Raw genomic sequence first — 24617 nt, forward strand, 5'->3', positions numbered from 1 at the left:
ATAGCCGTTCAGCACATTTAGCTGCCTGTCAGTTCCCTCTGAGACCTTTCCACCTAAGAAAGCTGTTGAGAGCATGAGGAAGAGATGCTGATGCCTCATCTGGTGTTACTGGGTTGAGTGTGACTCTCTGAGGAGGACAGTGGCCACCTGACGTGATAGTGTCCTCCTAGGATAGAACTTCAGATTCAAATATGAGGAGCATAGTTTAGATGAGGAAGAATTTTGTGGCAACTGTTCTAAAGAGCGCCCATAAAGCAGATGGAAGGAAGCGTCTCCCAGTGCTCCTGCCCTTTCTGGGGGGCTCTGCCAGGCAGCCACTGGGGGCATTCCTCTGCCCAGGGACAAGGATTTCTGCCAGGAACTGTTCTAAGGCTGGTGTCCTTGTCCCTCTCTCCACCACAGTTGTTACACTGTGGCATGACGTAATGTAATTTGTGTGTATGAACCAGTTTTTTGACTTAATCTGAAGGAAATGTCAAGGCGCAGAAGTACGTGTACTTAGGAAACTTAGTGCAGCCCCCCCCGCCAGGTCACCCCTGGGTGCGTGTGTGCTTAGGGAACTTAGTGCGGCCCTCCCCAGGTCACCCCTGGGGGCGCGTGTGCTTAGGGAACTTAGTGCGGGGGGTGGTGGTGGAGGGGGGCACGCAGGTCACCCCTGGGAGCACGTGTGCTTAGGGAACTTAGTGCGGCCCTCCCCAGGGCACCCCTGGGGGTGCATGTGCTTAGGGAACTTAGTGCAGCCCCCCCTGGGCACCCCTGGGGGCATGTGTGCTTAGGGAACTTAGTGCGGCCCTCCCCAGGTCACCCCTGGGAGTGTGTGTGCTTAGGGAACTTAGTGCCACCGCTCCCTAGGTCACATGTGAATATGGATATGTGTCCCGGTGTTTGTAGCTTCCCTCCTCAGTCAGCAGTCCTTTCTAGGAACTTGTCTGTTCACCCTGCCTTCTACCTGGGTTGACCTCTCTCTTACCCCAGGGACCACCTGGTCTCCTCCCATCCAGCACTGCCTCCCTGGGCTCTCTAGCACTCTCTCTGCAAGCTTCTGCCCACATTCTTTTCTCATTGGGCCAACCCGCTCTAAGTCTCCACCTGGGGCCCTATTTTTCCTCTCTTGGTGATTTCTTCCACTGCCCATGCAGCTCTGCACTCCTCACACTCTCATCCTCCAGCCATCTGCCCTTTCTGCACCTCAGCTCAGCCTGAGTCATTGGTTGGTATCCAGTGAGGTCTGAATTTCCCCCGTCCCCACGGCCCCTCTCAGCCCGGCTCCTGCCTCTCGTCATGTGTGCTCAGACAGGGAAGACACTGCTCTCTCCAGGGGTAGGTCTCTGCCCTCCACTCCGTTCTTAAGTCCTGTGGATTCTGCCTCCTGAGTACTTTGATGTCAGGGACTATTTATATATATTTACAAGTTCTACTTAAGTTTTCATATGACTTGACAAGGCTAGAGAGAGAGGTTAAGGGTGCTCCTGAAATACTGGTACAAGTATATTTTATCAGGTAGATAAAAACACCAAGTAGTGAAATGAGTTTTTGTAAAACATGATTATATTTTAAATACCCATCTATGGGACTTTCCCTATTTAAAGAATATTCTATAGAAGTTACATAGCAGTTGTTTGGCATAATGAGAATTCTTCACTTAATGCATCTTTTTGCTAGCACTGTCCAGACTTTAGTTTTCTGTAAGCAGAGGTAATATTTGCTTATAAATACTAAAAATTTTTAAAAAGAAGGGGTCTTAGATCTGATATTTTCTTAGGCACTCTTATTAAAGCATGATTTCAAGTAAAGTAAAAAGGATGTGAGGTAGTAAGTATTAAACAGTCACTGAGATGAAACTCTCATCTCCACACAAGTGCTCAGCCCATGCAGCACAAGTGGGTGACATTTTCTTCTCTAGCCTTAGGTCCAATGTTGTTCTGTTTTTTAATCTAGAAAAAAGGAAGATTTATCCTTTTTGCTTTGTAGTACAAAAGGTAGGTCCCAATTTCCTTCTCATCTGCTAAGAGGATTTTGCCCACAGTGTGTTCTGATGTGTGCCAGTGTGATTGTGACCCTGAGTCTGCTGTGTCTGCACACAGTTACACACTGTTGGTGTCACACGCAGAGGGAAGCAGCAGTGATCACAGGTGCCCATGCATTCCGGGACATCTATAAGACCAGAGCCATTTCTGTGTATACACTTTGTAAGAAATAAGACTTTTATTTCCCATTTGAAATGAGTAGAATCAGAACTTGAACAGTTAGCATAACCCGATTATTAAAAACAATATTTTAGTGCAGAATTGTTAATTCATCTACTTCATTAAATTTTTTTTAAATCACGAGTATATAAACATCTTTTCAGAGATAGTAATTGATGAGAAATGAATATTCATAGATACTCATATATACTATAGCATACTAGTGAGCTGAAAAGAACAATTACGTTTTAAATATGAGGTCATGACTGAAGTATCATATTAGAACTCAAGGAGATTTTCTAACTCCCCAAAACTACTCTAAGTAATAAATGACTCTAGTGATTTTTAATTATATAATTTGAAATTTTGACTATGAACAGTTTCAGTAACATATCAAGCATAAATGGTATAAAGAGCCCACGAATTCTACCACATTTGCTTTTTTATCCCTTTTTTTCCTTCTTGCTGTATTTAAAGCAAATCCCAGATAGCATGTCACTTGACCCAAACACCCTTCAGCATAAATCCCTTCAGAATGTGGCATTTCCTTCAAAACTGCAGTGCCCTTATCACACCAGCTCTGCTCTGAGCTTTGAAGAAGGCTCTTGTCAGAGTGAAGTAAATCATGGAGACTTGGATCTGCCTGTGGCTCTGAAGAAGTCCACCTGGCCCACCTGGCGTCCAGGAGCCCCCTTCTTCCTGAAGGGCTTCTGCATCTTGCCTTGTCAAATAGGAAAGATTTATAAACAGAACTTGTGAAAAGTGATATAACCCCTTTGCTTTCACAGCTAAAAACACCACAGTTTTATTAATATAAATGAAAAATAATTGACTGGTATTTGACATACATGTGTGACTCTGATAGAAGAAACAGGAGTGTCCAGCCAGATTATTCGAGCCTGTTTTCCTTAACTGTGATGTCAGATATTATGAAAAGTGTGCACAGACATGTCTGTGTTCAGCAGCTTTCATTGATGTTTGTGTATTCAGTGTGTGATCCAAGATGACAGGTCTTCTTCCTTCCACTGGACAGCAGAAAAGAAAAAAGGCTGGACACCCTTGAAAAACTTAACCAGAGTATGAGGGTCACAATTAAGTATTTGCAAGGAGTGTTTTATTCATCCTAAGAAGACATTTCCCTCTGTGTGGGGCGAGGCTCAGCCTCATCACCTCTCAGAGCAGCTCTCACCTCCTTCAGGAGCCTGCGGGTTCCCATCCTGACACCCTGGTCTGTTAGTTGCTAACTATTGATACTGAGTGGATTTCTGTTTCCCTGGGAAAACTTGAAAGCCGTTGTGCTCAACACAAGGAGAGAGCATAGTAATCTGCCTCACACGGGCTCTTTGTCTTAGAGTTTCCTTTTTTAAAAACAATCCACAAACCCACTAGAGCAAAACCTCAGTGGTTTGTTCCCCTACCACAGACTCTGCTGGTGACAGGTCAGTAGGCCATGGGAGAGTTAACAGTGGCCTGTGAGAGCACAGGCTGTGACATGAGACTTAGTCTGAACCAATGAGAAGAGCGATCCTTTTACCTCCTTCCCCAGGAGATCCACCTGTGACTTTTTAGTAGTGCATGTGCTAGGATAGGGAAGCCCATCTTTATTTTAAGCCCTGAACTCAACATGTAAGAATGGTTCTTGCCAAAATAGGCAAGGAGCACAGGAATCACTGAGAAACTAGTAGAATTTCTCAGGAAAGAAGTTGGGAGAAGCCTCCTGCCTTTCAGGGCTGTCTTTATCCAGCCATCAATACTGGTTCATTTTTAGTGATTGCTTTTTGGGTGGATTCTAGAAGTTCTATCAAGTACTTCATGAGAGCAAACATTTCTTTAGCAGAAACAAGTGTAGCTACTGTGTTTGTATTTTCTCTCTCTCTTTTTTTTTTTTTGTCAGTGTTTTGATTGGCAATTAAGATGTTTAAAAATCAGGTTACTCTTTGTTATCTCTTGACTCAGATCATCAATAAATCATCAGATAGAGCATTTAGTATTGATGAATTATAAAACATGCTAAATAAAAGCTGGGCACTGTAGCTCAGTAGTGAGAGTGCCAGCCCTACAAACCAGGAGTGGTGAGTTCAAACCTTGCCTGGGCCTGATTGAAAAACAGAACAAAACATGCTAAATAAAAATCTTTCTCAAAGTTCACATTTAACAAATCAGGTTAAGAATGAGAGACAGGAGGGAGTCTGGCTCTTATTGTATATACTTCTTGAAGTCAGTTGCTTGTTGATTTAATGTTAAATTTTCTTCATATGCCTTTATTAATACTGCAGCATGATGATGGCCTTGGTTTTACACAGACCTTACCTGAATGCCAATGTTTGGCCATATGGCTGACTACAAAATTGATCTTCCTGGGGTTCTATATGGCTTCCCTGGACCAGGCATTGTTGCTCTGGCAGCCCCTGCCCTTGGCACTGAACATGTGTGTGTGCTGGGGGGAGGTGAGGGATGTGCTGTTCCACTTGTGTGTACCACCAGGACAGAAATTGTCCTTCACCACGCTCCAGCCGCACAAAACCAGGCTATACCAGAGCTCTCTGGAAGGGTAGGAGACTACTTTTGATAAGCTCCAATTAGCAAACCCAAAGAGCCTGATCGTGTTGATAGCCCCCTTCCTGCCTTTGGACAGTATGTGTTCCTGACTGTCCTGCCTCGGCCTCTGCCTCTGCCTCCTCCCTTGTTATCCCTTTAAAATGCCCAGTCACCGCTGCACGTATCAGAGTAGAGTTTGGTTCACACGGCACTCATGTCCCTGCTGCAGTAGTTATTATTGATTAAAATCTGTCCTTCCAGCTTTAGCTCTAGTATAGCTTGATTTGTGTGGACACCAGTCACAAGTACTGTGTCCGCTTGCATCACTGTGTTCCCCAACTGCTACTGATTGCAGGAACCAGGGAGTCCTTTCCTCTTTGCCCGTTTGTCGAAGAAGTTTATTGGTAGCCACAGGAAGAAATTAAATATTTTCGTCGTATTTAGTAATACACTCAAATATGTAGCATTTTGAAACAGGAATAGATTTGAAACTGACATTCAGGAGGCAGAATGATCAACTTTTGCAAGTAGTTAGAAGTCAAGATGGGACAAGGACGCCTGCCAGCTGACTCCAGTCCTGAATCCTTTGCAAAGGAAAGGATGTTTCCCCGACATATTTGGACTATCTGTGCCAAACAGGCCAAGCAGTTTCCAGCATCACTGGCATCTTCTACTCAGACAGAAAGCACACCTTCACCCCTCAGGGCTCGGGGGAGTGACGAGCCTAGGCCCTTGGGCCTTGTTTCAAAGACCTACTATAAAGCTGTGTTCCTGGAGCATTCCTGTCTTCCTCATTCAACATTCTGTCACTCTGCACATATCAGAGTGGAGTTTGAAAGTATGAAAACTGCAGACTTAAAGCACAAAATATTTCATTTTTTAAAATCTATTTTTAATAAGATAGTTTTCTTAGCACCTGTTAAGTACCAATCATATAAAAGTTCAACTGTTCCAAAGAATATATGATGAAAAGGCCCCTCCTGCTGTACTCAAGCCTACTAGAGGTAGGAATTTCTCAGTTACTTGTATACCCTTCTGGAAATAATCTAGTTAAATGCATTTTTTATTGATCCTGTAGTCAGACTATTCCCTTTTACTGTCAGAAATTATTATGTGAGTGGTGTGTCTTAGAAGGGTAAATACGCTTAAAATTGGAGCCTGAAAAGGTTGAGGAAGAATACTTTAGTAATAGGAAACATTTAACATTAAATTTGAGGCCTAAAGCAGGTAGAAGATCTCATTCTCTGAAAATGTTTAAACACAGGGTAGTCTCTCATGTTACTGGATTAGTTTACAAGTGGTCTTTTCTGTTGTGAAGAGATGAGACAACTTCAAAATTACATACTTAACCCAAATATACAGGCAATTATGAAATTATGTTTCATCTCTTATTAGTCAGACCTGGCCATGAGGCACATTTGAAGGCCAATATTCTAGAAGCCAGCAGATATAGTGTTAAAAAATGGTTTTATTTAGCAACGTCTCAGAATAGAAGGAGCTCCTTTGGGCTCCTTCCAAAGCAAAAAAGGGAGTGCATGGCTGTCCTTCTTTCTCTGTCCACAGCTATACCTGCAGATGTTTGCCACCTCTGGTGCTAAGGTCACTAGTAGGAATTTGTATCAGTTTTTTAATCTGATTCCCTAAGCTTTTAATTATAAAAGCACATAAATGGGGAAAATTCGTCTCCTTCTGGAATTAATTTCAATACTATAAATTAAACTCTTATTCCAAAAGAGGTGAACATTTATAGAATTTAGATGAGTACCAGGGTCCAAAAGGGAAGGTACTGGTAAGATACCACTGCTTGTAAAACATGTATCTTCCCAGTGATTTTATATGCTCCCCTAATCCCTTTGGTTTGTAGCTTGGTTCATTTTAAACCACAGTAATAATTATATTTGTTTTTAAATAAGTATATGTAAAAACAGTTTAAAATTGATTACATTGAAGTGAAGAGAAGTGTGGATACCGTAATTGCATTGCTATTTAAAACTGCCCTGTGGTGAGTATATTCAAGGTTACAGAATAAATAGAGCCCAAAGAGGCAGCCATTGAAATGGTATGCTCCGACCCAGGGATTTCTACCAGCTGTCTGATCTTGGTGAGCTCATTACAGAGGGAGCATTGTCCTGCCCTTCTGAAGCCTGGGAGCCACCAGAGGAGACAGCATGAAGACAGAAGACAAATTCACAGACTCTATTGCTGAAAGTGTCTGGGGGCCAGTTTCATGGGAGGATTTGTACACTGGTTTATAGTTTAAGGAAGAGATTGCTCTGTCATTTGTAGGAAAATCTGGACAAAGGTCAAAGATTTGGGTAGAAATTGACTTACAGATAGTATCTGAGCATCCACTCATGAAAGCAGCATGAGATCTTGTGAGTGTAGACCTGCCCTCGAGAAGCTTGCAGTTTGCCGGGAGACAGACATGGAAAACCAGAGCCCAAGTTTAGTCTTCTGATTCGGTGTGATGGGTCCCCAAAGTGTTTACATGGCATGTTCAGCACCTGTTAATTACCAATTGCTGTACAAGACATTAGAGATAAACACAAGACATAGTCTTTGCTGGAAGGGACCCAGTTGTGTGTTTTGCTCAGAGAAAGGACACAATTATGCATTTCCTCTAATACATGTTAAGTATGAAAGATCCGTGGCAGATCCAGAGGGGAGATGACAAGAATGCAGTTGGATGTATGAGTCTGGGGCTCAGGGCAGAGGCTTCGGCAGGGAGTCAACAGAGAACTGGGTCCTTGAGGCTGTGGGCATGATTGTGTTCTAGAAAGGAGAGAGAAGAGGGCCTAGGTCTATGTCTGAGGAGTGATGGCTTGAGGAGGAGGAGGAGCTGGCCCCAGCCTGTCAGAACACGTTCATCACATGACCAGGATGAGGGGGCAGCAGCAGCTGAGACTGATGCATATGTATGTGTTTATTCATTATCACTACAGTCCTCTGCCTTGTTCTGCTGCGGTCCTTTGCTCACATAAGCTTTATCTCATCGGTAGTGATGAGGCATGAAAAGAACTTGTAGTGGAGGAAATTTTTAAAAATCTGGTTTCATGTCATGTCACCATTCTTCAGTTATCTGTGACATGCTTGTTCCAAAACAGTAACATCCTCTACCCTTGCTTGACAAGTACACTGTCAGTACTTCTTTCATCTTTTTTCGCTGTCTTTTTTTTATTTCTTCCCTTTTTTTTTTTTATTGTTAAATCATAGCTGTGTATATTAGTGTAATCAAGGGGCACAATGTGCTGGTTTCATATACGATCTGAAATATTCTCATCAAACTTCAACATAGCCTTCGTGGCATTTTCTTAGTTATTGTACGTAGACATTTGTATTCTGCCTTTAGTAAGTTTTGCCTGTATCCATTCTAAGATGCACCCATAGGTGTGGCCCCACCCGTTACCCTCCCTCCACCCTAACCTCCACCCTCCCTTCCCCTTCCTTGGCCCTTTCCTCATAGTCTTGTGCTATAGTTGGGTTATAGCCTTCATGTGAAAGCTATAGTTTAGCTTCATAGTAGGACTGAGTACATTGGATGCTTTTTCTTCTATTCCTGAGATACTTTGCTAAAAAGAATATGTTCCAGCTCCATCCATGTAAACATGAAAGAGGTAAAGTCTCCATCTTTCTTTAAGGCTGCATAATATTCCATGGCATACATGTACCACAATTTGCTAGTCCATTCATGGGTTGATGGGCACTTGGGCTTCTTCCATGACATAGCAATTATGAATTGGGCTGCAATAAACATTCTGGTACAGATGCCTTTGTTATATTGTGATTTTTGGTCTTCTGGGTATAAACCTAGTAAAGGAATTATAGGATCGAATGGCAGGTCTATTTTGAGGTCTCTAAGTATCCTCCAAACATCCTTCCAGAAGGAACGTATTAGTGTGCATTCCCACCAGCAGTGTAGAAGTGTGCCCTTTTCTCCACATCCACGCCAACATCTCTGGTTTTGGGATTTTGTTAGGTGGGCTACTCTTACTGGGGTTAGGTGATATCTCAAAGTAGTTTTGATTTGCATTTCTCTGATGATACTACCCAAAGCAATATATAATTTTAATGCAATTCCTATTAAAACTCCATTGTCATATTTTAAAGATCTTGAAAAAATAATACTTCGTTTTATATGGAATCAGAAAAAAACTCGAATAGCCAAAACATTACTCAGCAATAAAAACACAGCAGGAGGAATCACGCTATCAGACCTGAGACTGTACTATAAATTGTTAGTGATCAAAACAGCATGGTATTGGCACAAAAACAGAGAAGTAGATGTCTGGAACAGAATAGAGAACCAAGAGATGAATCCATCTACTTACTGTTACTTGATCTTTGACAAGCCAATTAAAAACATTCAGTGGGGAAAAGATTCCCTATTTAACAAATGGTGCTGGGTGAACTGGCTGGCAACCTGTAGAAGATTGAAACTGGACCCACACCTTTCTCCATTAACTAAGATAGACTCTCACTGGATAAAAGATTTGAACTTAAGACACGAAACTATAAAAATACTTGAAGAAAGTGCAGGGAAAACTCTTAAAGGAATCGGCCTGGGTGAATATTTTATGAGGAGGACTCCCCAGGCAATTGAAGCAGTATCAAAAATACACTACTGGGGGCAGTGCCTGTGGCTCAAAGGAGTAGGGCACCGGCCCCATATGCCAGAGGTGGCAGGTTCAAAGCCAGCCCTGGCCAAAAACTGCAAAAAAAAAAAAAAAATACACTACTGGGACCTGATCAAACTAAAAAGCTTCTGCACAGCCAAGAACATAGTAAGTAAAGCAAGCAGACAGCCCTCAGAATGGGAGAAAATATTTGCAGGTTATACCTCTGATAAAGGTCTAATAACCAGAATCCACAGAGAACTCATACGTATTAGCAAGAAAAGAACACGTGATCCCATCTCAGGGTGGGCAAGGGACATGAAGAGAAATTTCTCTAAAGAAGACAGACGCACAGTCTACAGACACATGAAAAAAGGCTCATCATTCTTAATCATCCAGTCTTAATAGTGGATTGTCTTCCCATGGAAACTGTACCTGGACTGGATTAATGACAGATGATCTAGGGACTATTTTTTTTTCTCTGTTTTGCTTCAGTGTGATGCTGATGCTTATAACTTATGAAATAGCCAGTCCTTTATTCAGGAATCGTATGTCTGTTCTCTTGTCTGATATCTGTTCTTCCCTAAAATGGTAAAATGTGTGTTAATTCAGAAGACCTTTCAATGCAGAGGCATCTCCTTCCTCCCTTAGCAAATAATGCTATGTGCCATACACTAAGACAGGTCCCAGTGAGATACAAGCAAGCAAACTGAAGTGGTCAGCTTGGGCTGCTGTAACAGAAGCAGACTGCAGTGCTTAAAGAACATTTCTCATAATTCTGAAGCTGGCAAGTCCAAGATCAAAGAAAGTACCAGTCATTCCCCTTTCTAGGAGAGGCCATCTCCCTGGCTTGCAGGCAGCCACCTTCTCCCTGGGTCCTCCCATGGCCTTTCTTCAGTGAGTGGGAAGAAAGAGAGAGACTATGTAGATAGATAGTCAGCCTCTCGCTCTTCTTACAAGTGCCCTAGTCCCATCATGGGGCCCCCACCCTTACGACCTCATCTAAAGCTACATGCCTCCCAAAGGCCCCACCTTCAAATGCCATCAATGTATAAATGTAGGGGATGTGTAAACATGCAGTCCAGGACAATCCACGTCCTCAAAAGCTTATGATCTGGTCTACATGAGGGGCAGGCAAAAATCAGATCACACAGTAAAGCTATCAGAATAACTATAAATGTGCCAACAGTGCATCTCAGTGGGAGTTAAAGTCATGTTCCATGTCATTGAAAACTGCTCTCCAGACACGTTAAGTGTCTGCTCCTGGCAGGTTTCAGCAGATGTGGCCCGCGCTCCCACATCTGGGTCCTGCACCTGAGTGCATGAGGGCTTTGTAGACACGCTATCAGATACTTATTTTTTTCTGTTGACAGTCAAAATTTTAACATTTTGTGAAAAGAATTTCACTGTTTTTTTCTTTCTTTCTTTCTTTTTTTTTTTGTTTTTGCATTTGGTAGATAAACACTGTTTCTTATACATGATAGTTTTGTCTGTTTTTCCTGTTAAGTAGCATACACTAATGAATCCATTGCTGCCTCTGGGAGAAATTGTTTTAACATTTTTTAGTGTTCATCCATTAAAATATAGATCATATTTGAAGGGGTATTTGATGAATGATGGATTTATTCTAAAATAGCTCTGTGGCTCAGCGCCTGTAGCTCAGCAGTTAGGGCACCAGACACATTCTCCAAGGCTGGCAGGTTCAAACCCTGCCTGGGGCCTGCTAAACAACAATGACAACTGCAGCAACAAGAACAACAACAAAATAGCCGGGCGTTGTGGCGGGTGCCCATAGTCCCAGCTACTTGGGAGGCTGAGGCAAGAGAATCGCGTGAGCCCAAGAGTTTGAGGTTGCTGTGAGCTGTGATATCATGGCACCCTACCAAGGGTGGCATAGTTGAGACTCTGTCTCCGAATGAATAAATGAATGAATCAACAACAAAAAAAAAATAGCTCTGTAAATTCTATGAACTTATTGCTACTTAAATAAAATATGTCTTCCCTTGCAATTAATCTATCTCAATTGTCAGCATTTCTGTCCTAAAATTGCCTTTTGAGTTTGTTGTTTGTTTCGTTGTTTGCTTGTTTAGAGACAGGGTCTCACTCTTGCTGAGGCTGGTCTCAAACTCCTGAGCTCGAGCGATCCTCCCACCTCAGCCTCCCAGAATGCTAGGATTACAAGGCATGAGCCACTGTGCTCAGACTTAAGTCTCCTTTTGGTTGTCAGTTTGATTTATTCACTTAGCGGTAAATATTTATTGAGTGTTCACTGTGTCCCCAAAGCTCTGTTAGGTGCCAAGAGTGTAGCTAGGGACAGTCTTTGTCCCCAAGGATCTTAGTATCAAAAGCAAAAAAGCCTTAAATAACTTTCTCTTAGGGTAAATTCTAGCGTTTTTAATCAGACAGCCCTGACTTGATCGCTTCATGACTTTGTCAGGTTAGCCTCTGGAGTTGTTTCTGCGCTACAAAATGGAGCTAATAGCATGTATGGTTGTTACAATGAGATGCTGAGAGATAGACAGACCCCCTTAGGCACAAAAGGGATAAAGTTGTTAATAGGAACAGCTGCAGAAACTACAGAGACCATCACACAAAGCAGAAAATAGTGCAGCATGCTCCTCGATGGGGCCTGCCATCCAGGTCCCAAGGTTCCTCTCAGAACATCCAACTGGTAATGTCACTCATGGCAAGGGCATGAGCTGTGAGTGCTCCTTTGCTCCTGTGGCAGGGGGTGAGCATCCATCTAGCCTTCTTGTACCCTTGTTCTTTAGCTCTGCCCATCTACCTGTCTCTACCACACCAGCACTTCCTGAGCAGATGCTCTGAGATGGGTGAGGCCAAGGAAAACGTCCTGGGAGCAGATCCCCAGCATACTCGGGTATGGGCCGTCTCAGTCTGCACCAGCCACACTAGTACCTAACGCACAGTTTGCACAGTGAGGGAAAGCACAAAGTAGGCACTCAATGAGTGATTAGTACTGTTACTCATTAAATTAATTTTTAGTTAGTATACAGATGCCATCATTAATCTCAGTGAAATAAGCATTAGACATTAAACATTAGAAATAAAACATTATTTCAGGAGTATCTTCTTTTTCCCAGTATGGTTAGATAACATGATTACATGACCAAATGTATTTTCTTTTTTTTTTTTCAAAAGAGCAAATGAGATTTTATTTAAATAAAATTCAAAAATAGATAAAACCAATATTTAATGATAGAAATAAGAATAGTTATTATCTTTAGAGGTATTTACTATAAAGAGGTCCAAGGAAATTTCAAGTTTAAGAGAAACATTTTGTAATTTAATAAGTGTGATGATTTCACAGTTGTGTACATAAAAAAACAAACACTTCAATCTATGCATTTAAGATTTATGTATCTTATCATTTGCAAATGATTTTTTATATTGATAAAAAAGAATACCGACCAAACGTACTTTTTCTTTGGTCAAATACAAACCTAAACTTTATCTCCTAAATTTGAGAAACTCTAACAGTAAATCTCTGCCACTTATTTTCCAGAAAAGTAAATGCATGTTATCTTTTTTAAGCCCATCTCATATAACCCACCAACAACAACAGAGTCCTCACAAATAGTGAAACAGTAATTTGCTGGTGTTACTTGAAAATGTCTACACAACATGCATGTAACATATTCATTTGCAGTTAGTCACAGCTCAGTTTCTAGAAACTAAGTGGATTATGTCACCCCCAAGTTACTTAGCTGGTTTTTTGGTTTAGTTTTAAATATATTCTGTCCTCCTAAAACAAGTCAAGGTAGTAAGGTTTGTTTGCCAGAAACCACAGCCCTTACCCCCTTGGTCAAGTTGTCCTGTGCTCTGTTGCAGGTGCTGTTTGGCACAGCTGATGGGCAGGTGATCGTCATGGACTGCCACGGCAGGATGCTGGCCCATGTCCTCCTGCATGAGTCTGATGGTGTCCTGGGCATGTCCTGGAACTACCCCATCTTCCTGGTGGAGGACAGCAGTGAGAGCGACACGGACTCGGACGACTACGCTCCTCCCCAAGGTATTCGTTGGCCCTGCTCTCCTTGTCGTCTGCCAGCAGGGAGCCAAGCAGCATCGAGGGGGACGGAAGGGGACAGACCCACGTAGAGCCAGGAGGGTGAAGTCTGTGGTGTGCACAGCACCCACACTCCCCGAGAAGTGCTCTTGAGGTGAAGTGCAAGGCAGGACTGCCTCATGTCTCTAACTAGCGCCCTACTCTGTCCCTTGTCTCAGAATCATTGGTCTGGGTGATTACACTGTTGGCTTAGATTTCCCTAGGTATGATATGAGACGTATGGCTCTTCCTCTGTCCCTGGGGTATCGGGGGCCTTAGTTGATCAGTGAGAATGAAGAAAGCTGGAATTAGAAAATTTTGTGCTGTTGGGCGGCACCTCTGGCTCAGTGAGTAGGGCGCCAGCCCCATATACTGAGGGTGGCGGGTTCAAACCTGGCCCCAGCCAAACTGCAACAACAACAAACAAATAGCCGGGCGTTGTGGTGGGCACCTGTAGTTCCAGCGACTCGGGAGGCTGAGGCAAGAAAATTGCCTAAGGCCAGGAGTTGGAGGTTGCTGTGAGCTGTGACGCTACGGTGCTCTACCAAGGGCAATGAAGTGAGGCTCTGTCTCTACCAAAAAAAAAAAATGTGCTGTTAATATAATTTAATGTGTTATGTATCCAGATCTCCAGCATTATTAAAGCCTGAAGCTTTAGTTGCATGAGGAAGGGATTAGTTTGGCCGTATGAAGGCCAGTATCCTGGCAAAGAGTCCACATCCCTGTCTGTTCTCTTTATTTCAGACAGAAGCTCTCCCCCTTCTCAGTTCAGGACCTGCCACCTCTCTATACCCCATTGTGGGGTTAGATAGCCTTGCTGGGGATGATTTCAAACGCCAGACCCTCTACCCTTGGATGGTCCCCAGAATCAGTGTTCAGCATGCTATTCACCAATATCCCGTCCCTTGCACCCACCTTTCCTCCCTCCCTCCCTCCCTCCCTCCCTTTCCCCATTCTAGAGTGCTGTGGTATCAGCCTAGCTCACAGCAACCTCAGACTCTGGGTTCAAGCAATTTTCCTACCTCAGTCCAAGTAGCTGGGACATAGGCATCCACCACAACACCCTGCTAATTTTTCTATTTTTAGTAGAGATTGGGTCTTACTCTTGCTCAAGCTGGTCTCTAACTCTTGTGATAAAAGGATCCTCCCGCCTCAGCCTGCCAGAGTGCTAGGATTACAGGCATGAGCCATCACGCCCGGCATCACTTCTGTTTTCTTAACTGACATATAATAATTGTATATATTTGTGCTGTTTCAGTATATGTAATGTATAGTGATCAGAGCAGGGTAATTAGTATATCCATCATCTCAGACATTTATCATATCTTTGTGTTGGCAATGTTCAGTGTCCTCTTTCTATCTGTTTGAAACTGCATGATATATTATTCTTAACTACCATCATCCTGCACTGTAGAACCCTGGAGCTTATCGCCTTGGTTAGCTATAGCCACCTCTTTTTTTTTTTTGAGACAAGAGTCTCACTGTGTTGCCCTTGGTGTCACAGCTCACAGCAACCTCAAACTCTTGAGCTTAAGCCATTCTCTTGCCTCAGCCTCCCAAGTAGCTGGGACTATAGGTGCCCACCACAATGCCTAGCTATTTTTTGTTGCAGTTGTCATTGTTGTTTAGCTGGCCTGGGCTGGGTTCGAACCTGCCAGCTTCAGTGTACGTGGCTAGCACCGTAACCACTGTGCCACAGGCGCCAAGCCATAACCACCTCTTTTTTTAAAGGGAAGTGCGTTATGAAATAGTGGGAGGGAATGGCAAGAGGTGGTCACTGTGCTGCAGCTTCTGTCCGGGCCCGGCACTGCCGCGCTCACACTGCTGTGCCCCGATAGTCGGCCGTGCACCAGATGGACTCCAGCCTTTCCTGCCACCGCAGAGCGTGTCCTGTGCAGCTTGTCTCAGACTCGTGTAGGAACCTTCCCGCCTGTCAGTGTCTGTTCTCTCAGTGCTCTTGGGTGTTGTGGTTATTCTGTCACAGAGACAGAGATGATGTTGTGCTGCCCAACAACATGCGTGTGTGTGTGTGTGTGTGTGTGTGTGTGTGTGTGTACACACACGCATTCATTCTTTCATCATTGTAGGAGGGGCGGTCACACTGCCTCTGTGAGAAGAAATAGATGTGGTGGTAGCGGTTGAGGATCGGTGGATCTAGGGAGGGTATCGATGGCTGTTTCTCACACCCACAAATCCGTTTGGGAGTTAACTACCCCCTTTCCAAGTAGGATGCTGGCCTTTAGGGAAGTGCCGTTCATATTTCCACAGCTTCAAACTAATAAGGTCGCTGCCTTTATAACTTGGCCTCAGCATACTTTCAAAACAGAATTCCTCTTTAGTAGGTTGAATCCAGTTTTACTTATCACCATTTTTTTATTGAAAGGAACAAGGTCTAGAGAGTAAGTGCAAGAAGCAAGTCCAAAGTGAGTCTGTGAACAAGAGTTAGTCCCTGGTGCTTCCCTGACCTGCTAAGAAGCAGCGGGGCACTTTAGAGGTGGACAGGTATTGCCCTTCAGATGTATTGGGGTGTGAGCACAGAGACAGGTGTGCTGCAGTGTCTCAGCTTGAAGCAAAGGGGAGTGATAACTGGGCTCCGTCTGCAGGCAGATGGCAGACCTACCCCGCGTGGTTGCTGGGGTTCAGCTCACTGTGCCTGGGAGCCTCCTGAATGAGCCCTGACTCACCTGGCATACAGGAGGGGCTTACCTTTAATTTTTTCAAACAATCCCTGAGAGACCTAGTCCTTGGCCCATCATGGTTCTTTCCATAATATCTGGACAAGAGTCCCTGAACTTACAAAGCAGAGTTTTCTTTACATTGGCCATACACTGCAGGTACAGCAAAAGTCTTTCTGAGCCACATCCAACCTCAGCCTTCTCTCCAAATTTATGATCTCTTAGGGTAAAAACTAAACTTACAAGGAACTAATGGTGGCTGTTGTTCATTTCCTTATAATATTCATTGAAAGAACATTTAGTATTTAAAATCATCTTTTTTCTGTGTTTTAGACTAGAACAAAGAAACTATTTTCATCTGGGAATGGGGGCTTACAACCTACCTATAATCCTGACACTTTGGGAGGCTGAGGCAAGAGGATCACATCAGGCCAAGGAGTTCAGGATCAGCCTGCCTGAGCAAAATAGCAAGACTTCGTCTCCACAAAAATCAAAATAATTAGCTGGACATGGTTGTGCATGCCCGTATTCCCAACTACTTGGGAGGCTGAGGCAGGAGCATCACTTGAGCCTAGGAATTTAAGGTTTTCAGCGAGCTAGGATGATGCCACTGCACTCTAACCTGGGGGACAGAGCACGATCCTGTCTCCCAAAAAATAATAAAGAAAAGAAACCATATTCATCCCTCTTCCCATCAACCTTGTATGTCGTATCACATTAAAATAATTTACATTTAGGGCGGTGCCTGTGGCTCAGTGAGCAGGGCGCCGGCCCCATATACCAAGGGTGGCGGGTTCAAACCCGGCCCCAGCTGAACTGCAACCAAAAAATAGCCAGGTGTGGCGGGCGCCTGTAGTCCCAGCTGCTCGGGAGGCTGAGGCAGGAGAATCGCGTAAGCCCGAGAGTTAGAGGTTGCTGTGAGCCGTGTGACGCCACAGCACTCTACCTGAGGGTGGTACAGTGAGACTCTGTCTCTACCAAAAAAAAAATAATATTAATAATAATTTACATTTATGCAACATTAGGAACGTACAGCTCACTGACATACTAGTCAGTAACCTCTTCACACACACACACACGCTCACCACCGCACTTGCCTTGGGGTTGTGTCTCCCTTGTCCTGCTTCTCAGTCCAGGATTCTCTGCTTGTGCCCCGCTGTTGGCCATTGTGTAGTCCCTGAATGGTGCAGAATGCTTGCCTTACTCTGTAACATCCCAATCCAGAATCACATCTGCATTATCAGGCAGTTTTTAGGCACCACACAAGATTGCAGCCTTCGGTGCCTGGATGTGGGTCATGTACTTGTTGCCTCCTTTTCATTCGGCACTTGTGTTCCCGCAGATGGCCCAGCAGCGTATCCCATCCCAGTGCAGAACATCAAGCCTCTGCTCACTGTCAGCTTCACCTCGGGAGACATCAGCTTAATGAACAACTACGATGACTTGTCACCCACTGTCATCCGCTCAGGACTGAAAGGTACAGAACGCTGCATATGCCCCACACCCACAGAGCGGCCCAGTGCCTGTTCGCCTTCTGGGCTGGTGTCACATACCCAATATTTATTGATTCCTGTCCACTGCAGTGACCCCTTCTGGGCTTAATGAAGTCGCTTAACTAAGGTCACTTCCCCTGAGCAAACTGCTTATCTGACAAGTTGATACCTAGTCTTATCTCAAGGAGGGATTTCTGATATTCAGTCTTCATCTTAACCTGCTCTTTTCCTCACTGTGACAAGAATGATCTCTCTCCGGGATGCAGTGTGTTTGCATCTGGCTTACACTGTGTCCACACGGTAACTGGACTATAGCACCTGCCAGTTCTGAGGCAGCAGATGGTGCACAAGACATCATCTCTACAGAAGCCCCTGGAATTTTAATAGTCTGGCAGGCTCATTAAGGAACTGATCATTGTGCAGTAAAGTTACCTCGAAAGACTTGTAAAAGGTCCTCAGTCCACAGATGGAGGCGTTAATGTGAAGAGTCAGAATCAAGTGCTGGTACCTTGCTCATAGATATTATGAAGTGTTATTATCTCAAAATAAAATCAGTGGACATGGGCATTTGAGATGTTCTGAATTTTGCAGTTCTGGGATACTAGTAATGTTGTGATCCTGGTAACTTAGTTGGAAAAACAATCTCTTCAGAATTGAATGGTGCAATGTAGAAAAGTTTAAAAATTCACTTTCTAGGCTGCCTCTGGCCAGCGTTGTTAAAGGGGCTACAATAATCTGAATGGGAGGTGCCTCCAGGCACTGAATGTCCTGAGCACAGTTAGCATATCACAGATCCTTTAGCTGTCCCCTCCCATCTTTAAAAAAAATACTCACCAGGATATTTACTTGATTCTTTTACATGATTTTTCATTTCCTGGTTTGTACTTAACTTTATTCATATCCTTTTATTAGAAAAAATGCGGGTGGGAGGAGGGTGCATTTTGTTGATGCCTTGACTCTTCCAGAATGCTGGAGGTATTTCCATTCTGTGTTTGTAATTGCTTCAGCTCAGCCCTCTTTGTCCCCTGAGCTCTGCTCTGTGGCTAACTTTATGAGCAGGTTGTTCTGAAGATCTTCTTGCTTCCAGTTTCCAAGGGAAGTCCGAAAACATCAGGGACCTCAGAACATACTGACAGTAGCATTAGAATCATTGCTGCAGTGAGTAAGAAGGAGGCTGTGGTTGCTGTGACCCGACAAAGCTTGGGAGCTGCTGAATTCTAGCCCTGGCTCACACATGCACCTGTCATGGCAGACCATTTTCTTTAAATTCTCTCCAGCTTCTCTGCAAAATGGGCCACTTAATTCTAGAAGGCAGAGATCTTTGTATAAACCAGATTATAGTTTTAGGGTCCTGGAGGTTAAAAAAAAAAAAATGCCATAAACCTTATTAATCCTAAGAGGTTTAAAAAAAAAATAGGAAGAAACAAGTTTTTACACTGGAATAAGGTAAACAATTTAGTAGCCATTTCTTTTAGGCACTGAATGGCTTGTAGGTGGGCACTGACTTTCCAGTGTGAAAATTTCTCTTACAGTATTATCACCAGCAAGAGTATTTTTCTCCTGTTCTTAGTTCCTACAATGTCATCAAAATGTTGAATAAAAGTTAGGGCTCTCATATGCATATATGAGGTCTGACAGTTGAGATCATAAACTCAAATAAGGTGCTACACCCCTCATTGCTGATCACTACGGTCACCTTTCGAAGTACTCCCATCAGGAAGCTAAGTATTGAGGCCAGTGCCTAGTTTACCCTTTTAAGCACTTTCTCTAGAGTGAGTTCATGAACTTCATTATCAGACCTTGTACAATGATAGCTCTGATAGCCATTCTAGAAAAGAGTTCCAAAATTGTTTTGAAGGGTGGATTAAGTGCTAGCATCTGTGCATAGCTTCCCAAGGGGAGTACTTCAAAGGTGACCATGGTGATATTCAGCAATGAGTTATGTAGCACTTTTTCTAAGATGAATTCATGAACTTAATTGTTAGACTGCATAGAGACCTTATCTGAATGTATCTTCCCAGTGGTGCACAGATGTCAAATGAACGTAAACTTAGGCGTTGCTGTTGATTTACTTTTTACTTTCAGCATTTATAAGTTCTTTGGGTCTTCTCTGGGAGTGGAGGACACAGCAGTAGGACAAGGCACTCACATCACATGTAGTCATAGGTTTTATTATTGTGCTTTCTCTAAAAATAAGAAGTTGTATAAGTCTCATTATGGAAATGCTGGTATTAGAGATAGATATTTCACACACCAGCTTTATTATATTTAAGTTTCTGCCAGATTTAGTTGTATTTCAGGGGAGCTCTAGTCCCCAATTTATGTAATGAGCACGTGTTTTTTTTGTTTTGTTTTGTTTTGTTTTGTTTTGTAGAGACAGAGTTTCACTTTATGGCCCTCGGTAGAGTGCCGTGGCATCACACAGCTCACGCAACCTCCAACTCCTGGGCTTAGGCGATTCTCTTGCCTCAGCCTCCCGAGTAGCTGGGACTACAGGCGCCCGCCACAACGCCCGGCTATTTTTTTGTTGCAGTTTGGCCGGGGCTGGGTTTGAACCCGCCACCCTCAGCATATGGGGCCGGCGCCCTGCTCACTGAGCCACAGGCGCCGCCCATGAGCACGTGTTTTTAATAGAGGCTGTATAGTTTTCAGAGAAATAGGTCTTCATTTCCTTCAGGGAAAAGGTAAGAGTCACACTGTTCTATTTGCTTAGTGTCTCTTTTTTAAGCTCCTGAAAACAAACAATAGCCTTGCCGAGTGTCAGTTGAGAGGGTGCCATGTCCTTGTGCTGACTATTTCTTCTTTGCGGTTTCAGAGGTGGTAGCCCAGTGGTGCACACAGGGGGACTTACTGGCAGTCGCTGGCATGGAACGGCAGGCCCAGCTTGGTGAGCTTCCCAACGGTCCCCTTCTGAAGAGTGCCATGGTCAAGTTCTATAATGTTCGTGGGGAGCACATCTTCACACTGGACACTCTTGTGCAGGTGAGCAGGTCCCTAAGAAATGGGTACATTTTCATCACGGACTGCTTTCAAGAAGTGACACTACTATGCTGGTAGTCCCCCAGTTTGGGTTAGATACTCAGGAGTAGATTATACTTATGTTAATTATCTTTGAGAATTTTTATTTTAATTTTTTTTGAATCTCAATTAAATTGTGTTATATAAACTAGGGGAACAGAAGTTTTTGCTTCTTAACCAGATGGCTTTATTCCATTTCCCAGTGAGATGAGTAGATAGTGAATAAGCGGAGTAAGCCAATGTTTATCATCGATCTGACATAGAAATCAGAACCTCTGAGAAGTGAGCGGTGAGTCTTCATGTAATCACTTCATAGGGGAGGAAAAAGAATCTTCCCAGCTGCCTTTTGTTGAGTTCTTAGCTGAGACTCCTTGTAACAAAAGACAAGAGAGAAACAAAAACAGAAATTTAATAACATGTAACTACTATTGTACATGGTAGTTAACCCAAAGAAATGAGTAAATCTATAGGGTACATCTCAAAAGGTTGTATTTGACTTCAGGCTTAAATGCTTTGCTCAGAAAGAAAGGTGTGGCAAAGGCTCCATTTAGAAAAACCTCATAAAACATGGGTAAGGTTTGTTCTGCAGATTTAAGCCTAGACCTTCTGTTTAAGAGTCTCAGGCAATTCAATCATCCTTCTATACCTGGTGCAGACAGGGAGACCCCCTCACAAATGCAGATTTCCTTTATAGATAGAAATTTCTCTTACAAAAGGGCAACTTTTCAGAGCTTACCCTATGTCTCCAGTGTCTCAAAATAAACATTTCACAATTACCCTTATGCCTAAGAGGCATATTTGGGGCAGCTTACTCTGGTGTCCTACAGTCATATTTTGGGATGGCATATCCTGGACCTATCACACTCTAATTTTATGTTTATTTGCCATTAATGTACTTTTACATTTTAATTAAATTATTATTAAACAATAAATTGAAAGCTTAAAAATCTTTAAGAAAGTATGCACAGGTAGGCCCCTTTCTATTTGTTTTTATTTCCCAAAAATCTTGGGAACAGTTCATTTCTGGGTTGGTTTTAGTAGAGGACAAAATTCTCAGCAGAGTGTAATAGAGGGAGGCCTGGGAGGGAGTTGACAATTCATGAAGGTGATAAGAAAAAAGAATCTTCTTATGTCCTAACCTTACACAGTTCGGATATCAGAGACAGGTATACTAGATTTGGGAAAGTTTATAATTATATGAAGGCATTAATTATTTAAATATTCATTTAATTGTGGTAAAATACATGTAACATAAAATGTATCATCTTAAATCACTTTTTTCTTTTTTCTTTTTCTACTATATGTCATTTATTTTTTTCTTTCTTTTAATCATTTTAAAGTGTACAGTGCAGTAGCATTAAAAATATTACATTTATGGCTCACACCTGTAGTACCAGCGCTGTGGGAGGCCGAGGCGGGTGGATTGCCTGGGCTCAGAGGTTTGAGACCAGTATGAACAGCAGTGAGCCAGAGTAAGACCCCGTCTCTAATAAAATAAAAAAAAAAAAACAGTCAGACGTGGTGGTGGGCGTCTGTAATCCCAGCTACGGGGGAGGCAATGGGAAAGAGCACCAGCAGAGGAAGAAGAAATGAACAAAAAGAAAGAGCACTTCAAACGAAGAAGAATGAACAAGCAAGCAGAAATTAAAAATAAAAAAATTAAAAAAATATATTACATTTGTCAACCTTAAAAATGAGATTCTAAAATATTAAACTCTGTAGAGTTGCTAACAGAAAAAAAACAAACTCTATAAATAATTTAAAGAGTTTTATTCTGAGCCAAATATTGAATGACCAGTGGCCCGGACAGCCATACCCCAGAAGACTTGCGCAGCTAGTCCTGAGGGTTACATTTTGGTTTCATACGTTTTAGGGCATAAAATCCTAAATCGATGCATAGAAATACATAGAAAGTTACATGGATTTGGCTCCAAAAGTGGGACATCTCAAAATGAGAGCTTACGGGTTTTAGGTGGGTTCAAAGTTTCTTTGATTCGTAATTGGCTGAAGAAATAAAGCTTTGTCTACGGAGTTGGAGTCAGTAGAAAGGAATACTGGTGTTAAGATGAGGGAGTCTGTCAGTCTGAGAAAGCCACCATAAGTATACTCACAGAGTGGAATCGCCTAAGCCCAAGAGCTGGGGGTTGCTGTGAGCTGTGTGACACCATGGCACTCTGCAGTCTACCAAGGGCAGCAAAGTGAAACTCTGTCTCTAAAAATAAAGTATACTCAGAGTGATTTTGTTAAGCAAATTGATGGCCTACAGCTGTAATTTAACCTTTGCTTTGCCAGGCCTTGGGTCCAGTTTGCAATTGTCTAAACTCCACAAGGGACCTCCTTCCCATCATGGCTGGGAACTTAGTTTTAAGGTTTTTATGAGGTTCCCTGGCCATGGGAGTTCCATTCAGTCAGCAGGGGTTGGGGGAACCTTGAGATTTCCTTTTAGTTTATGGAGATCATTTGGGCCCAAAACTTGAGGATGGCCATCTGGGAGACACCAACTCCAAGTGAATGTGATCAGCATTCCAAAGTGGAGAAGTTAAGGTTTTACTTCCAGAGGCAGTGACAGAAATTTTATCAGGACAGCATTTTTCATCTGAGACCAGTGAATACATTACAGTGATTTGATGAGTTACAGAATGATACGTTCCCAGGAAGCTGACTCTATTACTCCGTGAGCAGGGGCAGTGATCTAAGGGGTCTTATTTCTGGCACCTTTTGATATTAACTATTTACAGTAATAAAAAGGCAGAAGTTGCAGCTCTATGCCACATGACTCAGCGTGAATAGCCATGTCCCTTCTCTCAAGGTTCTGAATAATGTAAAGTTCTAACAGCTTTAAGTTTGAATTATTTAACTTCACATATTATTGTGCAACCAATCTCCAGAAATTTCTCATGTTGCAAAACTAAATTTCTAGGAGTTTGGCTCTACAAACCTTCTACAAGTAGAATTATACAATATCTATCTTTTTGTGACTTCATGTTGTAGCATATTTCAGGATGTTTTTCTTTGTAAGACTGAATAATATTTCATTCTATGGATATCCCACATTTTCTTTATCCGTTTATCAGTGGACATTTCGTTTGTTCCATCTTTTGATGGTTGTGAATAATACTGCTATTAACATGGATGTACAGGTATCTCTTTGAGAACCTGCTTTCAATTCTTTTGGACACGTACCTAGAAGTGGAATTGCTGGATCATATGGTAATTCTGTTTTTAATTTTGTGAGGAACTGCCACACTGTTTTGCATAGCAGCTACACCATTTTGCATTCTCACCAACATTGCACAAAGATTCTGGTTTCTCCATGTCTTCGCCAATCGTTGTTATTTTCGGGGACCTTTTTCCTAGTAGCCATGATGCTACTAGGTGTGAAGTGGTATTTCATTGTGGTTTTGATTTGCATTTTCCTAAAGATTAGTGATGTTGAGTATCTTCTCATGGGCTTATTGCCCATTTGGTATCTTCTTTGGAAATAAATGTCTATTTATGTCCTTGCCCATTTTTTAATAAGGCTATTTGTTTTCTGGGTTGAGTTACAGGATTTAAATATGTCTTTTGACAGTGATATATCTTCTTGGGAAAATAAGTGTATTTGTTCACTAATTTGTTCTAGCATTCAGCACACACATTTTGAGGGGCCACTATGTGGCTGGCACTGAGCTTTAAGTGCTAGTATTTGGGGGCTGAACAAGGGAGACAATCTGTGCCTCTTGGCAACTCAGAAGCTAGTTAAGGAAGACAAGTAATTATACAGAAATACTTTACATTTTGAAGTAGAACTATTTACCTGATGCTGTGATGAAAGGAGTCTTACGACTGCTCTTTGTAGGTACTTATTCAGCTTTGCCTGGTCTCTTCTCTGATCTCAGTCAGCATTCCTCAGGCAATTTTAACCCTACCTACAGTTTTAATTAAGTATTGTCTTTCTAAAGGTCCGAAGCCTAGGAAAGATACCTGTACAGATCTAGCTGCCTCATTCACAAATTTATTAGCCAGTGTAAATTCAACATAGTCAAACCTCA

At 42.7% G+C, this 24617-nt stretch overlaps 1 protein-coding gene across 2 annotated transcripts in view; it reads left to right on the forward strand.

Moving 5' to 3' along the window:
• The window catches only part of TULP4 (TUB like protein 4), a 258940-nt gene that overhangs the window by 182037 nt on the left and 52286 nt on the right, over nt 1–24617 (forward strand). For both annotated transcript variants that reach the window (XM_053591576.1, XM_053591577.1), the window contains 3 exons: nt 13187–13367; nt 17418–17552; nt 20384–20550. In XM_053591576.1, coding sequence (XP_053447551.1) covers nt 13187–13367; nt 17418–17552; nt 20384–20550 — 483 coding nt within the window. The remainder of the gene's footprint in view (nt 1–13186; nt 13368–17417; nt 17553–20383; nt 20551–24617) is intronic.

Source organism: Nycticebus coucang, chromosome 5 (assembly GCF_027406575.1).
Source record: "Nycticebus coucang isolate mNycCou1 chromosome 5, mNycCou1.pri, whole genome shotgun sequence".
Lineage (NCBI taxonomy): Eukaryota > Metazoa > Chordata > Mammalia > Primates > Lorisidae > Nycticebus > Nycticebus coucang.